Source organism: Ambystoma mexicanum, chromosome 3q, assembly GCF_040938575.1.
Source record: "Ambystoma mexicanum isolate Mex_15411 chromosome 3q, UKY_AmexF1_1, whole genome shotgun sequence".
NCBI classification, from domain to species: Eukaryota; Metazoa; Chordata; class Amphibia; order Caudata; family Ambystomatidae; genus Ambystoma; species Ambystoma mexicanum.
This window is the reverse complement of record NC_090926.1, coordinates 760,591,342-760,615,942: the sequence shown is the minus strand read 5'-3', so window position 1 is coordinate 760,615,942 and position 24,601 is coordinate 760,591,342. Positions and strand designations below refer to the sequence as shown.

The 24,601-nt window shown below is 48.4% G+C and overlaps 1 protein-coding gene across 1 annotated transcript in view; it reads right to left on the bottom strand.

Moving 5' to 3' along the window:
- The window catches only part of GALK1 (galactokinase 1), a 429,466-nt gene that overhangs the window by 354,654 nt on the left and 50,211 nt on the right, over positions 1-24,601 (bottom strand). Inside the window, exon 2 of the mRNA XM_069654753.1 lies at positions 19,093-19,157. Coding sequence (XP_069510854.1) covers positions 19,093-19,157 — 65 coding nt within the window. The remainder of the gene's footprint in view (positions 1-19,092; positions 19,158-24,601) is intronic.

The window sequence follows — 24,601 nt, the reverse complement described above, 5'->3', positions numbered from 1 at the left end:
TTAGTTTTAACAGAAACCATCGACCTTTGAGAATACGCTGAAATAGGTCACAACATTAAATTGTTGCTGACAAAAACCCCTCCCCAAAGGATAGGTCAAAGTCGCCCCCTATCCTTAGGCAACAATGGAGAGTTAATGTTTGAGCCGAAGCCTAGGCAGCAGCTATGCAGACATCAGATAAAGGGATGCCTCAAGTCTTGGCACAAGAGGCTGCTCCCCCCTGGAGGATTTTCACTGCACTATGTGAAGGTTCAGTAATGCTAGGCGGAGAAAGGTTTCTTGATTTACCAACATTTGCCATTTTATTGAAGAAATTATGCTCAATTAATGCCTCACTATCCCTACTCTCCTGAGGATTTTCCTGCCTAACTAAAGCTAAGTGAACACACTCTAGCACAGGATAACTGGCGCTCGCACTAAACGATAAGTACACAAAGAAAATAAATGTCAGTGTAACATCACATTTTATTTTTATTTAATTGTTTTTTTTACACACTTAATACCTGAGTTCGGTTTGTAAGCACGGATCCTGTATTCAAACCTCTGTTTCTCTGCATGGTCTTGCTCCGAAGACCAGCACATTGGAACAACATTCACAGTCTCTGAATAACCTAATTTCCTGGGTGATTTCCCTTCCCCAGGATTCAAAGTCAGGTCTATTAGTGTTCAACCAAAGAAAGAAATATCTCAAATCAGTTCTTGATGTTTTAAAGTGAATGGAAAAATGGGTTAACCTAGGTTCCACTAGCAAATCCCATCTTCTTGGTTAAATATCCACTTTCCACTTCCTCCAAATAGCACCAATGGCAATCCCAGTCACAATGCTTTGTCACTTCACTCAAGAAGACTTGCCACAGTTCAAAAGGAAATGCAATATCCACTAACACCAGTGATATACTGTTCTTGGTTAACAGTTTATATTCCCTTGGTTACAGTTTTGAGTTCCACAGTGGTATTTCTTTAAGGATAACTTCTTAGTGCAACTTTAACAACTTCACTTCTACATGGCTTCACAATATGTCAGGATGATTTAATAGTACTGCTGCTTCAACATTTAACCACTTCACTTCTACTTCATTTACTATGAGAACAGTCCTCTTTGTCTCACAGTACTCATCTTGGTTTGGACTACTACTACAATATTGCATCCACTGGCAATCAGAAATACTACTACTGCTTCAATACTTTGGACTACTACCACAGCTTCAGGGAGTTGTACTTTTAGACAAGCTTTGACAAGATATACTTCAAAGTACTTCAACAACTTCAAGTAGGCAAGGCACTCTTCCTCTGAATAACGTGTACCACAGTCTCTGGCACTACAGGTTGTGTCACCTTGAAAATAGTCTTTACAAGAAGCCAGTCTCCATTACCCAACATTATCTGTGACAAGGAAGAGGGATGCCGAGTACCAAGACGGTTATGTAGCCACATGAACATTGCCTGCACCTGAGGCCGAGGAGGCGGTATAAATGGCCTGCTCAGATGATGCTAAAAGAATGGAACGCTTGCAGGAGCGGCTGGAGGTGGAGGTGGAACCAGGGAGATGCGTCCCATGAGCTGGAGAGTCATTGCAGCGGAAGCAGATTGTGGCGAAAGCACTTGAAAGGTCTCTGGTAGCAGAGCTAGCCTGCATACCTCCTGGAGATGGAGGGACTCCCTCTCCATACAACCGAGGCAGCAGAGATCCTGGAGGAGAGGAGCGCCGACCCAGGAGCAGTGACAGCCAGAACAAGCCTGACACCGCAGAGAAAAGCACCTGGAGACAGCATACCCAGTGAGTTAAAGAAGCCTGAATGAGTCCGGGATGCTGAGGTATGGACCGCGTGGTTGCTGCAGGTCGAGTCGCTCGCAAGTGAGTGAGGGACCATTTAGGCAATATGAATGCCGGTCATGATTGAAGGAAATACTTTTGATAAGCACGATAACTCGTGGCTGATGAGAAACCGAAGGAAAGGTTTTTGTTGTGAATACCAAACTGTAAAAGAGATGAAATTGACAAGGGCAAGAGAGGGACCGGGAAACAGGAATATTTGAACTTGTGAATACACCTGTGAACAGAGTACAAGTTCCCGGCAGAAAAGTAAACTGGGAATTTGCTGTTGGTTTATTCAATGTGATTGATTTGAATGAAAGGAAACCTTTTTGAATACCGATCCGAAAGAAAGCAATTGTGGTCGAATACCAGTTTGATGGAAAACAGTTTGGTGCAACTCCCTGATAAAAAGGAACTGCATAACCTGAGAGAATAAGCATTGGAAAGCGCCATAAAGATATAAGGAACTGAGAAACGTGAAATCATTGGCATTGGCAGAACTCTGTGAAGATTTGAAAGTGCAACAAGTGAATGGTGGCAAAACAAGTAGTAAAGCATGCAAAGGCTGTGAAACAAGAATGAGTCAAGTAACACAGTGAAGCTGAAACAGTGGCAGTGTGCCTTAGAATAAGAAGCAAGTAAAGCGTTTCGGTTGTGTGACCTGTAATGGATGGACCATGTGATCCGACAACTGCACCTAGACCGAGTACACCCACCTAATGGAAAGCCACTTAGCTTGTGATTGAACATAAAGGAAAACTTGTATGATTTAAAAGCCAGAAGAACTGGGAAGTATACCAAGGAATTGTGTTGTATTGAAACCTTGAGAGACTTGAAAGCTTTGGGATGGGAACCTCGCTTTTGTAACATGAGCTATCTTGAATCCTGGGGAAGGGAAAACCCTTTTCCAGCAGGCATCATGTAGCAAGACACGAACAACAGATTCAAACTTCAAACAAAATGTATTTATTAACTTAAATGTTGGGATGTGTAAGGCCTAACTTACCCTCTTCTAAGGTGGGATTTCCCTAGCTAAAGAAACTAAGGCCAGTCTGAGTCAGTAACTTCAACTTAAAAGTCTGTCTGTGTCCAAGAGGGGTGGGGGTTGGATGACGTCCCATGAGAGTCAATACCATTTCCCTTCCAGAAACTTCAGGGAGAGTATTCTGGCCTCACCTTTTACAAATATGGGTAGACTAACGTGATATTGGGACATGCCCAGAGTATTCTTGGGCGCCACCCAGGACAAAGCAGCAGTCAAGATTCACAATAGCGAAGATAAATATCAAAGAAAGCATGAAGGAAACTATAGAGAAGGATTGTAAACTTTGTTTTCTCTCTCTCTCTCGCTTTGTTTCTCTTCTCTCTTTTGCCCTCGGTCATCGGTAGAAGCGGCTTTCTGAAAAACATACTTGGTTCACCACTATTGAACACCTTGTGAAGTGAAAGAAACTAGCTCTTTGAAATTGAACGAAAGTCAATTCACATCAATTTGAATTCTCTTTTAAGAAACTGTGTTTTTGTTTGTAATGTATATGTCCTGATGAGGTGCACCAGACGGAAATTGTATAGAGCGTTCTGGCAGCCCGAAACTCGAGTCGACAACACCATAGAGCCTACTCCTCCCAGAGTTGGCTCTAATTTGGCTTTATATAGATAAAATATGTGAATTAATATGTGTCCATAAGTAATCACTTTGGAACATCTACCCAGTGTTTTACTTTTAAAAATATTGTTAATTAGGCACTTTTGGAACAACTAAAATACTAACCCAAATGGATGGGATGTTCTGAGTTACAGAACAAAATTATCAGGATTGCGTTTTTTGCACAAGTATGAGTGGTGTCTTTTGTATGTATGGGGATGAAAGAGTATGTAAGGAATGATATGTGAGATGTGAGCTTTTTTTGTTGATGTGATAAAATGTGTGTTCTTGACAACTGGTTTTTTATAGATGTGTTATTAATATATTTGATATGCTCTTGTTTTCTATAATTAAAATATGATCAAATAAACTTAAAATAAATTAATTCTGACATGCTGTCTTGTGTCTAAAACATACACCCTTCAAATAGGGTTGTTGTCTTGGAGGGGATTATGCAGCGTCTTCACGCATAAATTTACATGAATTAATAGGAGGGTGTGCACTTATCCATGAATAACTGCAGTTTTTGTTTGTGTCCAGAACCTATGCTTGCCCTCACAACTAAGCTATACAATGTCTGGGGATGTCAGCAAAAAATGAAATAGTGTTCCAAATAAAGTTCTGGGCTTCTTCCAGCTTTAGGCTTACTTTCCAGCTCTGCTTCCCCAAGTTCAAGGCAGTTTCAAAACGGCCACGTGGTTCCCTTCCCCAAAGCTACAACACAGTCCCAATATGACCTCAGGGTTCCCTTCCCCAAGGCGACAATTCTTCCAGCTTGCCAATATACAATCAGTGCAAGGGTCTCATCATGAGTTGGGCGTTAGGCCTGAAACCTGGCGGTAACGGTATTAGCGCCACCAATACCGCTCTGCTGGATCAGGACACTGCACTCTTAACACCAGACTCAAAAGGTATCAGCGCTATTACTGCCAGCGCTATTAAAGCCAGCGCAATTACAGCCGGCGCTAATAGCACCAACAACACACAGTGCTATTACAGCCAGATCACAACTCCATGTAAGGCAGTATTAGTGCTTAAAACTGGCACTGATACAGCCGAGAAACACCTCCAGCCTACAGTTGGAGGTAATTCAACCTATGTGCAAGACTCGCCCAGGCCCCAAACACTGCTACCAACACCATGCAACCATTATTTGCTGCAGCTGGGACAGCGATATGCTCATTCTGCGCCTGGAGCTTGAGATGCAGGCCAACCAGGCCAGGGAACAGGGAGTATCAGGGGCGCAGGGTAGAATGATGAGGAGGAGAGGGAGGAGGAGGAGAACTGCACCAGCAAGGCGAGCAACCATCCTCAGGCTCTCCTCCTGGGTACTCAGTGAGACCCAGTTGTTTACTGGGTACCCCCTGAACCCGGAGATAATCATGGAACTGCTGGCCACAATCCAGGATGAAATCAGGAGCAGGATCCGGATCTGTACAGCAGTGCCCCCACTGCCGAAGCTGGCGGCAGTCCTGCAGTTCCTGGGGACCGGCACCTTCCAGCACTCCGTGGCCATGATGCATGGCATGGCACAGCCCACATTCTGCGCAGTCCTGGGCCAGGTGCCAGATGCCCTCCGGCGCCATGTCAACCGACACATAGCATTGCCCACCACCCAGGCCCAGGTCAACAACATGAAGGCATGGTTTTATGCACTGCACAACTGCCCAATGTGGTAGCATCCATCAACTGCACCTATGTTGCGCTGGTTGTGCCCCAGGCCCATGAGGCTGCATACAGTAACCGGAAGCACTACCACTCCCACAATGTGCAAGTGACATGTGGCCCTGACCTCATCATCACCCACTGCTGTGCCCACTAACCACATTCAACACACCACTCCATGGTCCTATGCAACAGCACACTTCCAGGATACATGGAGAAGCACAGGGGACAACAGATCTGGATAGTGGGTGAGTACAAACGCAGCAACATATGCACAGTGAAGCACAAGAACAGAAAGGGGGCTTGGGGTTAGCCACAATTTAAGTTAGCACTGCATGCCAAGAAGATGCACTGGCAGCACCTGGGCAGTAGCTGCACCTACGAAGGTGGGCATTCAAGGGTGTATGCACATGTCGTACACACCTGGAGACACACATGCTGACGGACACACACTGCTGCCATCATAATGACACATTGAACCACATGAACCACAATGCATCTTTAATGTTGCACAGCGCAGATCCACACAGCAACACCCAACAGCATGTCCACCCATGCCACAGCCTTCTGCCCATGTGCAGTCACCTGGGACATGCCACTGAACACCCTCCACAATAACACTGGGTGCACGTACAGGACAAGGAATGTAAGGCAGGAAATACAAAGGCTACACACCCATCACACATACACATTGCATGGGCAGGAAGCACACAATAATGCTCATGGCTAACAATGCTTAGATACATTGAGACAAGTACAAAATCATGAATGTCCTTGCGAGATTTCAGTTAAACAAATATTAACTTGTCCTAACACTATGCCCCCTTACCCAACCCACCATCAACACCCCAGCACACTACCCTCCTCCCCCACCCTCCACCAAAACCCCAGCACAGTTCCCCTACCTTCCACCAACACCCTAGCACACTATGCTCCCCACCCTCCACAAACACCCCAGCACATTATCCCCCTCCCCTCACCCTCCACCAACACCCCAGCACACTATCCCCCTCCTCTGTGTCCATGGCAAGGCCCCTCAGGCAAACACACTACCCCCCTCCCTCCATCCTCCACCAAAACCCCAGCACACTTCCCCCCACCCCCAACCTTCACTAGCACACTATGCCCCCACCCTCCACCAACACCCCAGCACATTATCCCCCTCCCATCACCCTCCACCAACACCCCACCAGACTATCCCCCCTCCTCCCACCCTCCATCGTGTCCATGGCAAGGCCTCTCAGGCTAACAAGAGTCATGTCGTTTCCGAAGGCCTTGCCCTCTTCTCCCAACTCCCAGCATCCAGAGAACGTGAGTGCAGCTGGCGCAGGGACCTCCGCCTAGGGATTGACTGAGGAGAATCCTCTCCAGGGGTGGTTGAAGTTGAAAGAATAGATGTAGCCACCTGCAGCTGCTGGCGTTAGAGGGCATTGCACTCCCTGATCTCTTCTCCAAGGGCAGAGATCGCCTCGCACAACTTGTGCACCCTTTGAGCAAACCCAGTCAGTGAAGCTGTGCATGCCGTGATGACAATCCTGGTCCTTGCATTGTTTCGGGCCATCCTCCTCGTGGCCCCATGGATGGCATCACAGATAGCCTCCATATGGTAAGTGTGTGCAGTGGCATTTCTCTCCATTTGCCTTCATTTCATTTAGCCACTGCCAACAGGGGAACCATAGGTGCTGGTGTCGGTGTCAGGTTGGAGTGTGTGTGTGCGCCGGCGGCGTGGTGGGACCTGGGGGTTAGGGCTGTGCTCCAGGGAACAAACTGGGCTCTCGGGTGTGGTGGGTGGTGGACGCTGCAGAATGCAGCCTGGTGTCGGGGGCACTGCCGCCTGGTGGCTGTCACTGCTGCTCCTCTCCCCTTGTTCCTCCGGAGACACGGTTTGCGGGGGGGGTGTCATCCCAGGCGGTGTGGACTGCAACAGTTGTGTCCCCAGTGGCAACAGGTGTGCTCCTGGTGGGCTGGGTTGGTTTTGTAGGCGAGCCCCTGCTGCGGCTAGGGGTGGTGGGGTGTGTCTTGCGCCTAGGGGTGGCATGTCATCCACTTCGTGATGTGCTTGTGGTAGTTGTGCGGGAGGACGCACGTGCAAATGGCCCTGCTTCATCCTCGTCCCTTGATATCTCTGGTGATGCTTGTGTGCCTGTAGGGGGCATGGGGGATGGCGTTACAACAAAATCTCTCACATGTTTTGGCATACACAACGGTAAATACATGGTGACGGGTTTGGCCCCTGGCTGTTGGACTGATGCTCAGGCCTGGTCTGGTTGCATTTGGTAGTGGATTGGCAACAATGGGTACACGTGCTGTAAGCAGGGGGGCACATTGGGGAATTGCATTTGGATGTGGTGGCATGGCAGGGGTACATTGCTGGCCCAGCTGTTGCTTGACTTGCATGCATCTGATCCCCATGACCAACAGTTACACATGCTGATTTGGGGCGGGCTGGTACTTGTCACTGCCAGGTCGCGATGGGGCACTGCTGTGCCTCCGCCATGGCTGTGTGGTGCATGGCCCTTAATTGTGACCCTTAGCTGCCCTCCTCACTACTCTGGGACACAGGGGTGGCCTTGGTGCATGGGCACAGGGTGCTGCGGTGGGTGCCTGTAGTGGCTCACACACACTGCCACCAGTCGCAGTGCCCGGTTTATGGGTCATTCCACTGGGGGATGAAGTGCTAGATTGTTGTAGTTACATGCATATTGGGAGGGGGGTTTGACTCACCTTCTGTGTCCTGGCTGCCAGCACCCTCCTGGGCTCCTCCAAGACCCTCAATCCCCTACATATTGATGACAGTGCTGCATTTCTCTTCCCAGGGCGTAAGGTCCAGTTCAGGTGGTGGGCTCCCCTCTGTGGCCAGGCTGACATGTCTGTGCTTGGACAGGAGTCCCCGAACTCGCACACGTAGGTCTTTACACCTTTTATGGCTGTTTTCCCTGTTCTAGAGAATGCGGCTGACAGCAGACACCTTCTGGCTCACCGCCTGCCAGTTTTGGGTGCAGCGCTGGGATGATGTTTTCCGCTGTCTGGCGCAATAGAGCTCTGCATGGTGGGCCACAATCTCATCCGTCAAAACCACAAACTCTGCATCTGTGAATTTGGGCTTATGCAGGCGATCTTGGGCTGCCTTGCCCCTTACCCTCTCCTGAGACATTTCAGATACTCTTGGATTGTGGATGGCTGCCATGGGCTATCATTTTTGGTGGATCAGACTTGCAAAATGTCCGTTGCAATGCTTCCTGTTCCAGCTGTGACACATTTCCCACCAGCGCTAATAGTACCAGAACTGGTAGTGCTATTGGCACTGGGTTTTTGAGCGGTAGCCTGCCTTTCCGACGCCGTTTCCCCCGGCGCAATTAGCGTTAACGCAGGGGCCATATGCGTGTGCCTGCATACTTGTGATGCAGTGCTATTTGCATCACGGGTCCCAGTGGTAATGCTATTTCCGCTTGGCGGAAATAGCACCCGCTTACCGCCCAAGTCGTGATGAGGTTGCAAGTCTCTTAAGTCTTATGACCAGTTCCAGGTCACTTTCATAATCCTTCAGGTACAGTAGATACAGATTGCTATCTTTACCATTCACTTCAGAAATCTTAGTTATCAGTGAAGATTCTTTATCTGGACTTTCCTTGACTTTTCCAGACAGGGTACTCTGGGTCTAGACGCAGCTGTCGGACCACATTGTCCACCCATTACAGGCCAGGCAACCGATAACGCTTGGTTTCGTGGCCACATACGTTTCCCTCACATCACGCCTATGCTTTAGTTTGCATTCACTGAATTATCCTTGCTATTCTCTTGGCCTTGCCACCGTTTGTTTCTGCCACATAACTCACTTCGTGGTGCTCACTCTCTTTCGCTCCCTTGTTTTGACAAACGTCATGAATGTTCATCACTTGCTTTTCACCTTATTCATAACGTGACATTCTTTGCTTTTTGAAAATGTTCATCATGTGTGTCTCACACCTGTTTCCATTTCTTTCATGGGTTTCTCAAAGCTTTCCCTCAGTTCGGTACTCACTAATATTTGTGCAGCATTTCTTTACTCCTATATTCAATAACACATGCTTCTTATTTAAGCTCCTTCACTTTAAAGATCAGCCTTTTTTGTTCATATTAAAAAAAAACTTTCTTTGGGTTCACAATCACTTGCGCATCTATTTCATTTCAACTGGCATCACTGTATTCCTTGCAGTAAGTAGCCCCAGGAGCTCTCCTGTACAAGTTATCCTTCTATTTCACTCACCGGTCCTCAGCGGCTTCTCCGAGCAGTCTCTCTCTTCTAGGCTCAGTGCACACTTTCTGTGCGTCTGCGAGCAATGCTTGCCTGCTCCGAATCCTGCTGTTGGCTGCCGGTAGCTCCGCCTCTCTCTGACAGATGCTGCTGGTGGCCCGCAGCACCTGTGAGACCTATGTGCCCCACAACTCTGGCTTTGGGCAGCAGTCAGTGAGGACTCTGTCAGCTCTGGTCCTCGCCCTGCCCGCTCGGGCCCTGCTGTCACAACTTCCTGACCGCACACACTAGCGTCCTGGCCTCCAGGCAGGACTCTCCTCAGCAGCCTTCTTTTCAGCAGGACTCCAACCCTCTCAGGCTCGTTTCTCCTGACCTGGTGTCTCTCCTCCTGGTCTTTCTCTCCCTGCAGCCGGCTCCTCCTTTTATGCACCTGCATACATGCCAACATTCTGTGACCAAAAATCTGTAGGAATCTTAAAGTTTCAAAAATAGTCAGTCGAGGAGGTAATGATAGGAATAGGGCGCGTCAGCAGCCCATTGTCATTGAATGAGCCCGCCGCCGCGGGTGCATTCAATGACAATGAGGCGCCTGCCACGCCTTCTGCCATCACGCCAGCTCGGGGGAGCCCTTGAAAGACTCACCAGAGTTGACGTGGTGGGGGGGCTAATGGCGCCTTTTGTGAAAGGCACTCGCGGCGGAGGGGCGCCTTTAGCCCACCGCAGTGGACGCCTTTTACATCAAAGGCCTGCATGCTGCGCCTTCTCCCGCTACGGCAGCTCGGGGAAGTCCTTGAAAGACTCCCCCGAGCTGGCGTGGTGGGGGGCTAATGGCGCCTTTGACCAAAAGGCACCCGCGGTGGAGGGGCGCTTTTAGCCCACCGCCGTGGGTGCCTTTGACATTAAAAGCCTGCATGCTGCGCCTTCTCCCGCTACGCCAGCTCGGGGGAAGTCCTTGAAAGACTCCCCGAGCTGGCGTGGTGGGGGGCTAATGGCGCCTTTTGCCAAAGGCACCCGCGGGGGAAGGGCGCTTTTAGCCCACCGCCGTGGGTGCCTTTGACATTAACAGCCTGCATGCCGCGCCTTCTCCCGCTACACCAGCTCGGGGAAGTCCTTGAAAGACTCCCCGAGTTGGCGTGGTGGGGGGCTAATGGCGCCTTTTGCCAAAGGCACCCGCGGCGGAAGGGCGCTTTTAGCCCACCGCCGTGGGTGCCTTTGACATTAAAAGCCTGCATGCCGCGCCTTCTCCCGCTACGCCAGCTCGGGGAAGTCCTTGAAAGACTCCCCGAGTTGGCGTGGTGGGGGGCTAATGGCGCCTTTTGCCAAAGGCACCCGCGGCGGAAGGGCGCTTTTAGCCCACCGCCGTGGGTGCCTTTGACATTAAAAGCCTGCATGCCTGGCATTCTCCCGGTACGCCAGCTCGGGGGAGCCCTTGAAAGACTCCCCGAGCTGGTATGGGCAAAAAAAAAAAATGTAAAAAAAAAAAAAATTTTTTTTTTTTTTTTTTACAAAAAAAAATCGGTATTTGATGTCAAAAAATCGGTAGGCGGTAGGACTGCTTAAAAAGCGGTATCCTACCGCCTAAATCGGTAGGGTTGGCAAGTATGTACCTGTAGCTCATTAACAGGTTGCAGGTGCGAGCCCTTGTGTGCAATTGCCTGACTACAATTACCGGTGTTCTCTGGACATGCCTGACCCTCACAATAGTCTCCAGGCCTCCTCCTCGTCTCAGTACCAGAGTGGTGCAACTGCATGTTAGTGTGTACAACGCTTAATCGCCTCTTCCTCGTCCCAGTACTAGAGTGGTATGACTGAGGGGATATCAAAGGAAGTGATTGGCAATAACCTATAAGGGTAGAGGGGGGTAAGGTTTGCTCTCACAAGGGAAAGGGGGATACCATGTCTCACCCGTAGACACCCTCTCCCCAATCCCCAAGGACCTTCCACCCGGTGATCCTCCCTCGCATCTCCATCCCCAGGGTCAGGATCCAAGAGCGATGGCCTTTCTCTGGCCACGTGAGAAGAGGATCCAAGGGGGGTAGGTATGAGGATGCCCTCAGGTTTCTCACAGAACCAAGGGCTGGAAGAAGCTCTGAACCTTTATTTGAACACTTCTCATTTGATGCTGACATCCCTACACATTGTATACAATTAGATTGAGGGCAAGTATAGGTTTTGGACACAGGCAGACATTTGCTTTGGTCTTCCTGATACAGACTATCATTAGTTTCAGTTAGGAAGGAAAATTCCACCTTAGCATAGGCCAAGTTAGACCTTTTCACAACACTTGTATTTTCTTTAATACATGTTTATAGGCCAAACTTTATTCAGTTGTCTGTGTCTGCTTCATGATGCCTACACAGTACTTATTCTTAAAAGATCTTTCTATGAACAAGGTTTGCTCAGATGTAACAGAGTTTGTACCCTGGGTCACAGATATTATATGTGGGTTAGGAACATTATAATGGCAAGATGCCATTACCTGTTTTGGCAACCCAGAAAGGCATTTCCTTTCAGAAGACACATGGGAAGACCTTTAGGCAGGGTTTTAGTGATGGATTGGTAGGTTTCACAACTATCGGTGGTAAAGGAACCCAAACCTTGGCATATGCCTCCACTACAGTTGCTGTTACCTATTTCCTCAAAGTGGCAGAGAAAGTGTGGGTCCTTTGGCCATCAGCCCCAAATATCACTAACAGTGAATCACACTTTCTAAAAGAAGTCACTCTTTCTAGGTAAAGAAACACATCTCTACGGACGTCTAATGTATGCAATTGGGCTTCCTATTTGATGAAGGATGGCAGGCAAAATTTCTGGTTGATATGAAATGCTGACAGTACCTTTGGCAAAAGAAGGCAGCCGCTCTGTCTGAGAAAACCTGTAAGCAGGGCTGATTGGCCAAACGAAAAGCGATTCTTGCCTGGACCGCATGCTGAAGTTATGTTGATCAAGAATGTGCAAACCTGCAACAAATAGAGTTGAAGGACCATGTCCAGAGAATGAGAAGACAAGAGGAATTGACTCAAGTGTCGGCTGTTTTGTTGTTGAAACGCCCCTCCCCCAAAACCTCCCAAATGTGAACTGCGCTCATTGACAACAGGTTCAGAGAGGCTGACCCTGTCTACCTACCCTGATTCACATAAACCATGGCCACCATGCATGTTTATTTGATCCTTCACCATGTGCCCCTGCAAGGAGTAAGGGAATATCTTGAGGGCCTGATAGACCCCGCTAACTCCTTCCAATTTGAGGACCGACTGGCCTCCCAATGCGACCATCTGTCGTGGGACACCTGGTTTTCCATGGTTGTAATGCACACTGGCATCTGTTTTTACCACTTGGGACAGCAGGACCCCACATGGGAAGATAGTTGCTGTTAAAAAAAACAAAAGAGCCTGTCTGACCATAGGCCAGAGGTGTAAGGAAGCATTCAGGTGGTCCCTCGGAGGAGACCAGTGCTTGAGTGATGACTGGCCTGAGGCACATGTGGGGCCAAGGGACAACAAAGATGGAAGCTGCAATGTCTCCGTAAGTCCCCCATCAAGTTCTTGCCATTGCCTGTGGATGACTAGGTAGCTTGAGGAGATGTGGACGAAGGTTGCAGATCCTGTCCTCTGGCAAACAGACTACCCTCTTGTCTGCCTGGAATCTGGCACCTATAAATTGAAAATCCTGTGATGGGATCAGGGAGGTCTTTCTCTAGTTCAGCAGTATCACAAACTGCTGCATAATATATATTCATGCAGGTAAGGGTGACCAGGAATGCCCCTGACATGGATCTGAGTTTTCACAGATGCCAGACTATTTGTAAACACATAGGGAGCAAAGGGAAGTACTTGGAGCTGGAAGACTTTCCCCTAAACCCTAATGCACAGAAAGGGGATGATGTGTTGGCCAGATCTGAATGAGAAGATACACATCCTGCATATCTAGAGAGCCTAGTTTCCCCTGCTTACTGTAGGGATAAATTGCTGGAGAGCCATCGTCTTGAGTCAACGCTCCCCGATGCACTTGTTGCAGTATTTGAGGTCAATTAAGGGACGCCACTCATCCGTAAGCTTTCACACTCAGAAGAACATGGAAAAGAGTCCTTTTGTCCTGCCTGCCTGAGCAACCTCCTCTATGGCTTTTTTCTGGAGAAGGGCTTGTATGCCTGTCAAAGGGGCTTGCTGCTTCTCTGGGCTTCGGCGTAGTGGCATCTCTCGAAATCTTGAAGGCGGCGGAATTGTTACGCTCACCTGGTATCCACAGGGACGCCACCCAGCCGGGTTACTCACTGGTATGCTTCTCAGTTTTGCCAAGATGTGGTCTGCGGGGAAGGTTCTGCCTGAAAATACAGGAGGACTGTGTTCAAGACTGGCCGACCGGGGTAAGTATCCTCCCTCCACCCCCGTATGATTTCAGCTCCTCAGGGGCCCTCTCCTCACCTTGTGGTAGAGTTAGGCATGCTCTCCGTCCTGCCTTCTTTGCAGGGGTGCGTTGTCTTTCGTGGGCGTGTGCGGTCCAGTTACTTCACTGACGCCGGCCCGTTTGATATTGTTCAGGTAGGTCTTATTGCTGTTCTTTAGTATTGTTAGTATCCTGCATGCCTCTCTTGTTTAATAATGCCTCTTTTTCTCCCTTAGGTATGCAGAGCTTCAGCGCGCCGAACTGGCATGGTTGAGCCCTGCAGGTAAATGATGGCGCTTTAAGAGCGCTACGATGCGGTAAGTAAGCGCTATGCGCAGCGCTGCGATGGCTTGCCTTTGCTAACCTGTTTTGTCTTCTTTCCTTGCAGGTCGCAGTGTTCTTCAGCGCATGTGGAATTTTCTGGAGTGGTGCCAGCCAAGAGGTGACCAGCCAGGTAAGCCTTTTGAGCAGTTCGTAATTTGCAATGTCTCTTCTGCTTTCTTAATGTTGCCTCTATCATCCTCTTTCAGGTCGTGCAGTCTGGGAGGCTTGCAGATCCAAGGAAAGCTGTTCTCAGGAGCTGCGAGTAACTAAAGATGAAGACTGCAGGTAAGATACTGCAGCTAATGATGTTCCTTTTGTCTCCATGCAGGTTCTGCTTCTCCGAGGTTCGGGAGTATAGCTGGACACGGTGAGCGTCACGTTGCAAGCTGCAAAGTAACGCAAAGCGTGTTGTCTTGCTCGGGTGTAGTTTAAATAGCCCCAACAAAATAGTCCAGGTAAAGTAGTCCCTAGGCTACCACACCCAAAACACTAGACCGCATAGCTTGGTCTCGAGGAACCAAGCTATGTGGATGCCTCCATGTTGGCTGACAACACAATAAAGTAGTTCCCAAGCACATTGTGTTTCATGGTGTATGAGCCCCAAGAGGGTTTTGGAAGAGGATGCCAGGCTCTAGAGGCCCAAGTCCTGACTCCACCTGGCCAATGGGTTTGCCAGAGGGGGTTTTGGGCGAGGGTCATGACAAGAATGGAACTTGATCAGGTAGCCCCCTCTTACTACAGAGACTGCCCAAGTATCTGTGATTTCTGCTTCACAAACAGGAAGAAAAGTTAACAGACGACAACCACCAGGTCGTCCAGTCCAATGGAGGGGACAGCTGCTATTGCTCAAGTAGGTTTATTCAAGGCTCTGGACTGACCTGCTTTTGGCTGATAATGCAGCCTGCTCATTTGATGAAAAGGGCATTTAAAGCTCCTTCGAGAGGACTGGATCTACGTTGCTGGAGGATTAGGTTTTGCCTGCAAGATGATAGCCCTCTGCTGACCTTCAAAGACCCTTTTCACAATCATACCAGTTTGACATGAATATACCTCGCCATTACTCAAGGCTTGTAGGAAGGCTTCTAAGTCTTTCTGGACTGAATTTACTTTATAAGCAATGTAATAGGCAGTGCATAATGCCAGGCTGGTCCCGGCAAATGATTTCATCAACGCAGCCCCCACCCTGCAGTCCAAAATACCAATGAGACATGGTTCACGGCCAGCTCTGTCACAAGCTTGGACACTCTCCTCCCTGACGGCTACAAGATCCACTCCGCGCCCAGGTCCAATTGTTCCAGAGTGGGTGTAGCCCTGATCCTCCCTGAGTGGATTCCCGCCTCTGTCATTCCTTCCTACGCAGGCCTACTTCTCTTTTGAATGCCTCATCTGCAGGCTCTCTCTCTCTCCTAGCCATTCCCTTACTGTGGCTACCATCTATCAGCCACCTGGTCAGATCTCCTCCTTCCTCTCTGAGTGGGTGGACCTCTCCTTTTCCATCCTTGTGTCGACCACTCAACTCCTCCTTCTTGGAGACTTTAACATCCACCTGGATGCTTCCTGTGCTTCCTCTAGACTCTTTTGCGACCTTTGCAACTCTCTCACACTCTCTATCCTCCCCTCTGGCCTGACTCACTCTGCGGGGCACACTCTGGATATTCTGACCTTACAGGCCTTCCCCTTTCTATCCCTCTCACCACTCCTCTCTCCTGGAGTGATCACTTTCTCCTTTCCTCCCAGCTCACTCTCTTCACCCCTCAAACCATGCCAACTCCAGCACTGCCACCTACCTTCTCGGTTATCCGACCCATGAAGCATGTGTCAGTTGAGGCTTTCGCCACCACTTTCTCACCCCCCGCTCACCCTTCCGCTGACTCACACCCTGACACAGCCCTTTCTATGCTCCACTCTGCTATATCTGATACTCTTAATGTTCTTGCCCCTGTCATGAGGACTGGCTTGAAGCCCAAAGCCAAGTGCAACTCCTGGTACAACTCAGACCTCGTCACCCTTAAACAGAAGTGCAGGGTGGCTGAGAGGAAATGGCGTGCTTCCTGTACATCCTCTGACAAACTGGCCTGCTGCCTGCTCCAAAGGCAATACCGGCTCTCTGTCCGTACCAAGAAGAGATCCCTCATCCAAGCCTGTGTCTCTGCAGCATCCAACAACTCGGCCAAACTCTTTAAAATCTACAAAGAGCTGGCCAATCCTGCTGCAGTCTCGACCTCTCCTCTCCCCTCCCAGGCACTCTGCACGGCCCTGGCTTCTCATTTCATCTCTAAAACTCAGGACATCCTGTCCTCTCTCTCCTCCTCGCCCCCTCCGCCCTCTACTCCCCACTTTTCCTCTGGCCCTTCTGTGGCCACCTCTCCTCCCTCTTTCTTTGCCTTTCCCCTGTTCTCCCCAGACAAGGTTTCTAGACAAGTCTGATCTATGAAAGTCTCCTCAAAACAGGTTCTCCCTTGTTCCTCTAAAACCATCAAGGACCACATTGACACCCTGGCTCCTGCCTTGGCTGACTTCAGCAACCACTCCTTTGCAACTGGATTGGTTGTCTCCATGACCATTAGACTGGCTTCAGAGCTGCCAGAAGCATGGAAACTGCTCGCCTGAACATCCGTGAAGACCTGCTCTCCAACCTTGACTCCAATACCCCCTGTGTCCTCATCTTACTTGAGCTCTCTTCTACCTTTGACACGGTCAACCATGCCATCCTGCTCATCCGTCTCCGTGATAACCTGGGTATCACCAATCAGGCCCTGGCATGGCTGACCGCTTTCCTCTCTGATGGACCCCCCCAGATCCAACTTGGGTCCTTCCTCTCCTCTATCTCTATCTCTACCTGTGGTGTTCCCCAGGGGTCTAACCTCCCTCCCTGGCAGTTCAACCAATACCTGGCACTTCTTGCCCACTACATTGCCACTCTCTGCCCAACTTTCAGTGCTATGCGGACGACACCCAGCTTATTTTCAGGCTCCCTTCCACCACCTCTTCTCCTTCTGTCATCTCTGACTATCTTCCGCTATCCAGGAGTGGTGTGCCACCAACGATCTCTGCCTTAATGCCAGTAAGACTGATATTCTCCTCATCGGCACACCTACTCCCTCCTTTCCTGTTGCTCTCTGGCCAGCCTCTCTTGGCACTCTTCTTCTCCCACATGTGAGGCTAAAAACCTCAGGGCTATCTTCAACTCCACTCTCTCCTTCTCTCCTCACATCTCTGACGTCTCTAAGAAGTCACACTACCAGCTGCACATCCTCAGAGGTATTCTTCCTTTCCTCTCCTTCCCCCAGAAGCTCACTGTCTCCAGAGCTGTGGTTCTCTTGAGGCTGGACTACTACAACAGCCTCTTTCTAAATCTGCCTGCTTCTACTCTCTGCCCTCTGCAACTCATTCAGAACAGGACTGCGAGAATTGGCCTTGGCCTCAAGCCCATGGATCGTATCTCTCCAGGACTGAAATCTCTGCACTGGCTCCCAGTGACTGTGGAGATTGAGTTCAAAACCCTCTGCATTGTCCACAAGTCTACCCTGGGCCTCATTACCTTCAACTCTCTCTTCCTAAATATTTTCCTTCTCTGGCTCTTCGCTCATCCGCCTCCAACTCACTCAGGGTCAGTCGCTTCTCCATGCAACAGGTTGGTGGTAGATCTCTTTCTTTGGCTGGGGCCTCCCTCTGGAAAAGCCTCCCTGTCTCCCTGAAACTTGAGGAGAACCATCTCCGGTTCCGGAAGCACCTCAAGACCTTCCTCTTTGCTTCTGCTTTCTCTCCTCCTTTCCCCTGCTGAGCTCCTGACTGAAACTGCACTGGTCACTTAGCTAACCTGTGATCTCAGACACAGGTCCCCTGCCCCGCCAGCTGTACACCTGTACTGCCTCCCAAGCATCCCTGCCCTTGGGGGCTGTGTCTCTATCCCTACAGTCCCCTCAAGCTCTTGACACTTAATGTCTGCACTTACCCCTGCACTTGCCACTAGCTGGCCGCACTTTTTACCTATTGTTTTTATTTATTGTATTGTTTATGCTGATCTTATGTATTGCACTGCCCCTTCCCCTTCCCCCTGCCCCTACCCTGGCACTTTCCCATTTCCCCTCCCATGCACTTGCGCGACCTCAATGTCACCTGGCCTAGTAAGATCGTTGTCTTTGTCTTCCCTCTGTTCGCCCTCCCTTGCCTCGACGAACCTTGAAACACTTGTGTATAGGCGCGTTATAAATGCCAGATCATATCATATCAATGTAAGACCTATTAAGTCGAATAGCTCTGGAACCAGGTCCTCCCCTTCCAAGTCATAAATCTTCATGAGGAATTCATGGTAAGAAGCCTTATCTAGCCCTGGCATTCCTGCAGGATGACATTCCTAATGTCATTGAGTTTTCCAAATATCATTGAGTGACATCCAAGCCGGATTCCTCCTTATAGAATGATGCCTAAATAGGGAATGGCAAGGGCCGGCGCCTGGGAAATGTCCGATTTTCCCTGAAATATGTGATCATTTCCAAGACAACATCCTTTGGGACATAGCACCCTGTGAATATTACGTTCCCTGTTTTACTCTCTCCAAGTGCTGGAAGAAGTTGTGGAGAAAGTTGAAGAGGATGATGAGTGACAGCCAAGCCGGTTTCCACCTTTTAGAATGATGCTTAAACAGGAAAGAGGAATGGGCAGAGCTTGGGGAAAGTCAGACTTTCCCTGAAATGTGTGATAATTTCCAAGACAACATCCCTTGGGACATAGCACCTCTGAATTTTAGGTTCCCTGTTTTCCTATCTCCAAGAACTGGAAGAAGTTGTGGAAAACGTCGAAGAGGACAGTGAGGAATAAGTATGTCTTCTATGCAACCTCCTTGGCCTCTTGTCCCCTCTTGGACAGGATGTCCAGTATCCTGTCCAGCTGCTTCTGGGAGACCTCCTGCCATCAGGGATTATTAGACATTTGTCTGATCTTACAGTCTCTTTTTCCCTCCATATCATTATGGCTGTAGAACTGCTGCCTAGTAGTTGCTCAGTTTAACCCAAAACATACCTTGCTCCAAAATGTAAACTTGCAAGTTCCATACGCATCCCTTCCACTTCTTTTCAGTCTACAGCCTAGAAGGGAAAGACCCATGTGAGTAGTGAGATATGGGACACAGACACAGTGATGGAGTTTTCTCACAAGTCGTCATTTATTGAAATAATAAAGGGTGAGACACACACCTATCTTTCCCTAACCTAACAAAACCAAGACTAAAGGAAAATTACCTATTGTCCAAACACTGTCTGTCCCTCACACTATCACATACAACCAAATCATAGAGGAACCATTTGGCAGTTTCAACTTTGTAACTCAACATATATTCAAATATAAGGAAAACAGAAACTTGTATGATCAGGGTTGGACCCCCTTCCCCTGGATCAATTCAGGAGAATTTAAACCCGATTTCATTTCATGAAAGTTATTGTGCCTCGTTCCACTCTAGGTGGAATACGCAGTTATTTGTCTCCAATATATCCTTCACTTGGCAAAGTGATTTCCCAGTTCAAAATGTTTTCCCTTTCTTAGTACAATTGTTAAAGCGTCCACTTGACAGTTCAAAAAGTATTTTCCTTCACAAATAACACCTTGATGAGAACTAATCATTCACAGGTTCTACTTCAGTCAGGATGGTTACACAACAGTTCATCAAACATAGAAGTGGAATTGACAACTCTGTTCGACACAATCCGTTAAAACCATCTACCACATTTAACCCATGACTAACCACTATGTGTCCCTTTCCTGGTATACCTGCGTGCCAGGATAAAACTCCTCCTACTACTCCTACTATTTGTACTCAGTGGTAAAGTTTGTTCCTGACTTTCCACACGTGGCTCTTCAATGGGGAAAGTTAAAGCAACAACAGCTTCTGTGATAAGTCTCTGGACTTGCAACACCATTGGCTTATAACTTCTTTCATATACATGCTGCACAGAAGGGCAAGGATTCTTACATGCATGTAGGTGCCATTGGCAATGAAGGTTTCAATTCCCTCCCCCATGCTTTCTACATGGAGGGCTTTTCCACTGCTGTCTCTTATTTCTTTCCACACCCTATTGTCTGTTGTCAATGTGACTTACAACTCCAGTGACTGCTACATTCAATCTGCCTTGATATTTCTTGGCTTTGGCAATGTCAGTAATAATGTCCCTTATTTGAATATCCTTCTTTGCGAAAACTGTATTCCCTTTGTTTTATATGTGCCCTTCTTTCGCTTGAGCAATGCAGGTTACAACGTTCTCTTATTGGGTCTCTCTTTTAGGCAAGTCGCATTCACTTTGTTTAACAATTGCAACCTTTTGGTTTGGGAAATGTGGGTTACAATATTCTTCTGTTCACCCTCTCCCTCTTGGATAATTACATTCAATATGTTTTTTTTTAAATGTTCGGCATTCAAAACTTTTTTCTTTTGAAGCGGTCTATGTTGGAACGCCCATGGTTACCTAGTTCAGGACAACTCACTGGTTTCTCTTGGCATCTCATCCAGAACAGCTTGTTATACGTTGCTGCTTGTCATGTATTCACTCGCGGGGTACAACTACCGTGAGCCTCGTGCTGCACGTGATGCCTCTCGCTGGAGCTCACACAGCTCCACAAACGCTCCGGTGAAGTCCTCACACCGGAGTGCGTAGTCAGATACAGAGACAGAGTCTCTCTTTCAGAACAGCTGGTCTCACCACCACTTCCAGCTGTGCGTCCTCTGCATCTCCAGGGCACTAAGACCTTAAACAAACTCTCTGTACAGTGTCCCGCTATCGGTAAAGCGGCGAAGCCAACCTCTACTTTCTCCTGCTGCTTCTGAGGCTCCTGGTGCCACAGCTTTCTACTGACCTGCACCTGACAAGCTCTTAAATCTTTAAAGGTCCTGCTCAGGTGTGGGTCACTAGAACAACTATACCGCTTACTATGGTCTAGTAACTCTGTGTCCCTCTTCCTCGTCACAGTAATAAGAGCATTATGGAACCTGAAGTCCATAATGTTCTTAGTTGTATTAACAGGAAAATCCTCAATTTGACAAAAAGCTGTTGATTCCCCCATGTAATCTTCCCAGAGAACACCACCGCCAGGGTCAGGATCAGTAGTGTCTGCCTTTCCCTGGCCACGTGAGAAGGGTTCCAGGCCAGATTCCTTGGGATGATAACCTCTGATTCATCACACCCACCCACTTCCTCTTACATCTACTGTCCAGGATACAAAGGTTACTGGCAACAATAGCCCAGCCTGAGCACCTCTGGAACCTGAAACCAAAGCTTTTTTTGGGGGAGGAATAACCTGCGGCCCTGTCAGTAGGATTCAAGAGAAAGTGATTTGTGGGGTTTGCCCGCGTGCTAGTGGGCCTGTGAAGGCAGACAAAAAAGAGGCAGAATGGGACTTGCAGGCATGTTTTGACGACCCGAGAGGAAAGGGGGGTTAAAGCCAGGAGGCTCTCCAAAAAAGCAAGTATTTTTTGTAAAGTATCTGAGGGACCATTGGCAGTGTCTGAAGAAGGTTGCAGTCATCCATATTCTGCAAAAAGACAGAGGTGTGTTAGCATAAAGCAGCATTGTATATTGTAAAAGAATCATTCAAACTCACAAAGGGTGGGAATGAGCAGAGAAATTAGCAAGGCCATGGGCAGTCAATGGGTGGGTAAAAACCCAAACATCATCTACAGCGTTTGTGATACTCCTCATCCCACTGAACCCAATTGTTTTTCCTCATTCGATTGACTAGTTTCTCTTTCCTATCACCTCCTCCCAAACCTCCCCTTCCTTTCCACACACTACGGTCTGGTGCCACCCTGACAGGCTCACAATATACCACCTTACGTACAAGGCCAGGCGCTACAAGGTGGTGATGGGCGCCATATAAATATTAAATAACATAACATATCCCACCTCCCTTTAGCTGTACTCCAATACAACAGTTTTGGCTTACATGTGGCGCTTGAACGCCATCTAATAGCCAAGCTTAAAAATAAATGTAAAGTGCAGTCGACCCCCCCAAACTATTGGGGGGCCTGGTTGCGGTAAAGCACCCACAGCCTCCCATGAACTCTGCCAAAATTAACCACAGAAAAAACATAACTGAAACATGAGATGTGAAAACAAGTCTATTCTCCTGTCTAAAACACAGTTATATTCCTGAGTGTCAAATTTAAGTTTCCCAAAGAAAGGCGTTTTTGGCTATTGCATGAATGTATGAAATTATTGCAACATATTTTATTTGCATGCAAATAACTGTCTCTTGCACAGTGTCATCCTAGATTGAAAGAATAGAAACACATTACCTCCACGTCCCTCTTCCTTGTCCCAGTACTTACCTTTCAGACCCCGCCTCCCACACAGGAATCATTTAACTTTTTTCTTGAGGTATAAATACCTCCTACTTACCCATAATCTGTACATAAAAAATGTCTGTCCTCCAGTGAAGAACTGACATTTACCTGGTGGAGGGCTCTGCAGAACAACATAGCAGGGCCTCCTTGGTTCCTCCTCCATCGGGCTGCAGAGTTTTCCTATGGGACAAGGGGGTTCAATTCCATCAGGCTGCAGAGTTTTCCTATGGGACAAGGGGGTTCAATTAAGCAGTCTCTGTATTAACGGTGTTTAGTCCTCTTGGATCCCCTGTAGGGCAATTGCAACCAAAGAAGGGCTTGCTGACCATCCACATCTAGCTACAATGTGCCTGGGGCTGTCTGGTAACCAGTGTGGTTCAGAGGGGTTAGGATGGTCCCGAGTTGGGCCTCATTCTGGCTCAGTTCAGTAGCCGGGCTGGCCCCATGGTTGGAAGCATTGGGAGCCACTATTGTTTGTGTGGTGACACAGCTACCAGTGTAATGGTTCCGGTTTTGCTGCATTCACCACAGGGTCTCTCTAACTGTCAGCACTCACCAGTGCAGTCCAGTGCATGGTTGGCTGCTTAATGCGATTGGCGGTGTTCACGGCTGCTGTGGCCTAAAAGAGACACGGAACCCAGTTGTTAAGGTTAAAGGATCACCATGTCTCCAGCAAAAATTCTTCCTGCCACGGTGCACTGGTCTATGGCTCGGTGCTGGCAGGAAAGATGTTTTGCAGGATTGCCCCCTCCAGCTGACCTGATTCCTGCAGATGCGAGGGCATGGACATGCCTTAAACACTCTGAAGACTCTTCTGGTTCAGGACAGAATTAAGAACATTGTGTTACATGCCATCTGTTAATTTTTGTGTTACAGGCCATTTGTTAAAATGAAGAGGCACAAATGCCCTATGTAGAACAGAATGCTCTTTGAGAAATCGCTCTTCCCAGACAACTTTGCAAAGCAGATGTGATTATAAGTCTCCTACAGGTGGACAGCGAGGTTTGTATTTTTGACGTGCCTGCTGTAATGCCATGGCTAGTACATGCAGTGCCAAAGTAGATAGCTTGGGGTTCAGCTCCACCACTGCAGCAGGGAACCAGCCCAGCTCCTACTAAGAAGAGACCCATGGTTATGATGTGGTCTATGATCCCCTCCAGGGAGAGAAAGTGCCTGGCCACTTCGTACTATTCAAAGGGGATATCAAGTAGGTGTACCCCCTTGCGTAATCGAATAGGACCCGAACACCCATTCCAAGGAGCAGACTGAATTCGAGAGCCAGGTCTGGTGCCTTCTTATAACGGCTGGACAGGCGGGCGATTGTGAGGGTTCCCCGGTCTCAGCAGGGTCTGATGTTCTATTCTTGGGTATTTCTGGTCCCAAATACCCTTCGGGTAATTCAGGTTGATGCTACTTCTAAAAGCCCAGATCATTGGCGGAGGGGATACTAGCTGTTGTCATTGCAGTTCCACTACCATCCTGTCCAACAGAGATTCTCTGACTGCTGCTTTTGTGTGTACAAATTAGTGACTCTATTGGTGGCTCTCTTCCATTTGCAGGAAATCCGGATACTCACGAAATTAGATGATTGGTTGGTTCAAATCAGACAGAAATGGGGAAATACAATCTCCCCTCCTCCAGGTTTTCCAGGCCTCTTCAGGAATGAGGATTCATAATAAAAATTGCAGAGGTTTTTTCTTGTCCCTCCTAAGATTGGATCTTTAGAGGGGCTCATTCTGCAGAAGACAAGCAACCGTTTTCTTCCACACGAAAGTGCTCCTCACTTCAGGCTGTTATGAGAAGGGTTCTGGGAGATGAGGGGCCTCAGCACCTGACCTTCTGAGGGGTTCAGAGTCACATGGCTTCTTGTGTTTCTTGGTCCGTTGGGCATGTCTTCTCCTCAAGTCTCCCATCTCCTGATTTGTGGCTGATTAGCAGTCATGCAAATACTGGATCCTAGTGTCACATGACGTAAGAGGATGCGAGGGGTCAGAAATGATGGGCAGACACAAAGTTATAATATTTTCAACAAGAGACAGCTTTATTAAAGGAAAGGGGTTGGAAAAAGGCCTTTCTGTCCCTAGCCTAATGAGAGTTTCCCTTACTAGGAAGCTAAAACTAAAGATCAGCCTGTGTCTCGTTCTCAAAACTATGCAAACTGTCCTTGTGTCCAAAACGTATCTGACCCTCACACTAAAA